At 44.8% G+C, this 2,500-nt stretch overlaps 1 protein-coding gene across 1 annotated transcript in view; it reads right to left on the bottom strand.

Annotated features, from left to right (window-relative positions):
* Positions 1–2,500, bottom strand: part of mapkbp1 (mitogen-activated protein kinase binding protein 1) — a gene marked incomplete at both ends in the record, with an annotated part of 45,791 nt that overhangs the window by 8,266 nt on the left and 35,025 nt on the right. Inside the window, one exon of the mRNA XM_080850069.1 lies at positions 946–1,067. Within this exon, the coding sequence (XP_080706195.1) occupies positions 946–1,067 (122 nt within the window). The remainder of the gene's footprint in view (positions 1–945; positions 1,068–2,500) is intronic.

The raw sequence follows: 2,500 nt of genomic DNA on the forward strand, positions 1-2,500 counted from the left end.
ACGACCTTCACAGGGAGCTGAACCTTCCTTGCAGAGCATCCGTGGGGCCTCTGAGGCCATGGCCCATTCTAAATCTGAAGGGCTTACAGAACAAAGAAGTTTCATGGGAATGAGTTTGGGCAATGAGTGTGCTTCCTGTGAACGGGGTTCCTGTAGATGTGTTTTTGTCATGGCATTCAATGGAGAGTAAACAAATACATGCACTGAACACACACACACACATGGGCCACAGCATGTTGAGTAGGATAGGATTTATCCAAACAGATCAGCAATCCCATCCCACCCACCTGAGCATTAAGCCACTGCGCGCGCACACACACACACACGTGCGCACACACAAACACAGACGTCAAGCCAGGACACATTTACTCAAACACACGTTCCTAATCCAGGCACACATGCAGACAGACAAACAGACGGCCTTGGGGATGAGCACATGGACAGACATGGTCAGGCATACCCATGCACAGACACCATCCCCTAAGACACTCCCACATCCCTTATAGTACACGCACACACACACACTCACAAACACACACACGCACACACACACACACACACACACACACACACACAGACACACAGACACACACACACACACACACACACACACACAAACACACAAAAACACTCCCACATCCCTGATACAGTACATGCTGGATCCAAACCCAGTCAGTCTGAGGACATTTACTATTGCAACACACAACATTCTCTCTCTCACTTTTCACACCAAATACACACGCATTCAAGCGTGCAGACCTCGCCCACACATGCAGACACACAATCCTACAAACAAATTTTGAAAACAAACCAAGCAAACAATTAAGAAAACAAACAAACAAACAAACAAACAAACAACAAACAACCCTCTCTTGCAGACCTCCCCACACTTGCAGATATACAATCTAACTACACAAACAATAACTGTGGCAACCACAGCCTCACCTGATACTGCGGTCCTGGCAGCCGACCGCGGCGTACTTGCTGGTGGGGTCGACGTCCATGTCATACAGGGTGGTCTTCCTGACGATGTGGTGTGTGCGTGTAAACACCGTCCCCTCATCTGTCTGTCAAAAAGAAAAGACCACACCACAACAGCATTAACCAGGGTAGTTTCTTCCCTCTAGACTGTTCTTCTCATGCACATGTCAACAACAGATCATGACTGGCTCAATGTAATGGAACAGAGACATGGAATATCTTCAGAGTGTTCAAGAGACATAGAATATCTTCAGAGTGTTCAAGAGACATGGAATATCTTCAGAGTGTTCAAGAGACATAGAATATCTTCAGAGTGTTCAAGAGACATGGAATATCTTCAGAGTGTTCAAGAGACATGGAATATCTTCAGAGTGTTCAAGAGACATGGAATATCTTCAGAGTGTTCAAGAGACATGGAATATCTTCAGAGTGTTCAAGAATATCTTCAGAGTGTTCAAGAGACATGGAATATCTTCAGAGTGTTCAAGAGACTTGGAATATCTTCAGAGTGTTCAAGAGACATGGAATATCTTCAGAGTGTTCAAGAGACATGGAATATCTTCAGAGTGTTCAAGAGACTTGGAATATCTTCAGAGTGTTCAAGAGACTTGGAATATCTTCAGTGTGTTCTGGCATTTGTTGATCGAACACTAACATACCACACACTCCTCAAACAGAGATAGTGAAATATTAGGCATGATGGTGTGAATGTTTCATGCAAATACAGTTATGACTGAATTCTAACACACACACACACACACACACACACACAGACAGATAGACAGAAAGTGACAGAGGAAGAGAAAAAGGGCGAAACAGAGAAACAAGAGAGAAAGTATACTGCGCCTTTGATCTTTGAAATAAAAACGAAGGAGGCCTTGAAGTGGCATATCCAATGATTACATAACCAATCAACTGTTCTGTTCTCCAACTCATTAATCTTCAGGTAGATGTCCCGGAGATTACGTGTGGATTATGCATGTGTGGGCTAGGGGCCGTTACAGACTGGGAGCCAGTGACTGTGTGGTTTTCAGCCACCAGAGCAACCCTCGGAATGATAATAACACGCTTGTGTGAGGACTGGAGCGGACTGGAAACTAACAGGTTTAGCAACGTCTGGGAGACTCTGTCCGAACGAGAAGGAAAAGCCATTACAAAAGATGAACGGCATACAGTGAGAAATAAAAAACGTATCTTTCAGCACTTTTGGAGAAGCACGTTTCAAAAAAGGCTCCGCTTTTCATCTCAAAGTATCAATAAGACAAGGATGAGGTTCCGCCCTCTACGAAATCAATGTAGATTTTCCCTAATACCAGCCCTTATTAACACAGTAAAACTGCTGAATGCCAAGGTTAGGCGTAGAGTGGTAATCTATTTTGTAATAGGCTGTTCTGGTGTTCAGCGGTTAAACCCGGGGCTTAGGACAGGAGGCACACTGAGAAGCCAGGTAGCCCAACTGGAGAGCAACATAAGCAGGGGGAGTCTCGGCTAAATCCCTGCTAGATTTCCCACAGGCTTT

This window comes from Sprattus sprattus (assembly GCF_963457725.1).
Source record: "Sprattus sprattus genome assembly, chromosome: 13".
NCBI lineage: Eukaryota > Metazoa > Chordata > Actinopteri > Clupeiformes > Clupeidae > Sprattus > Sprattus sprattus.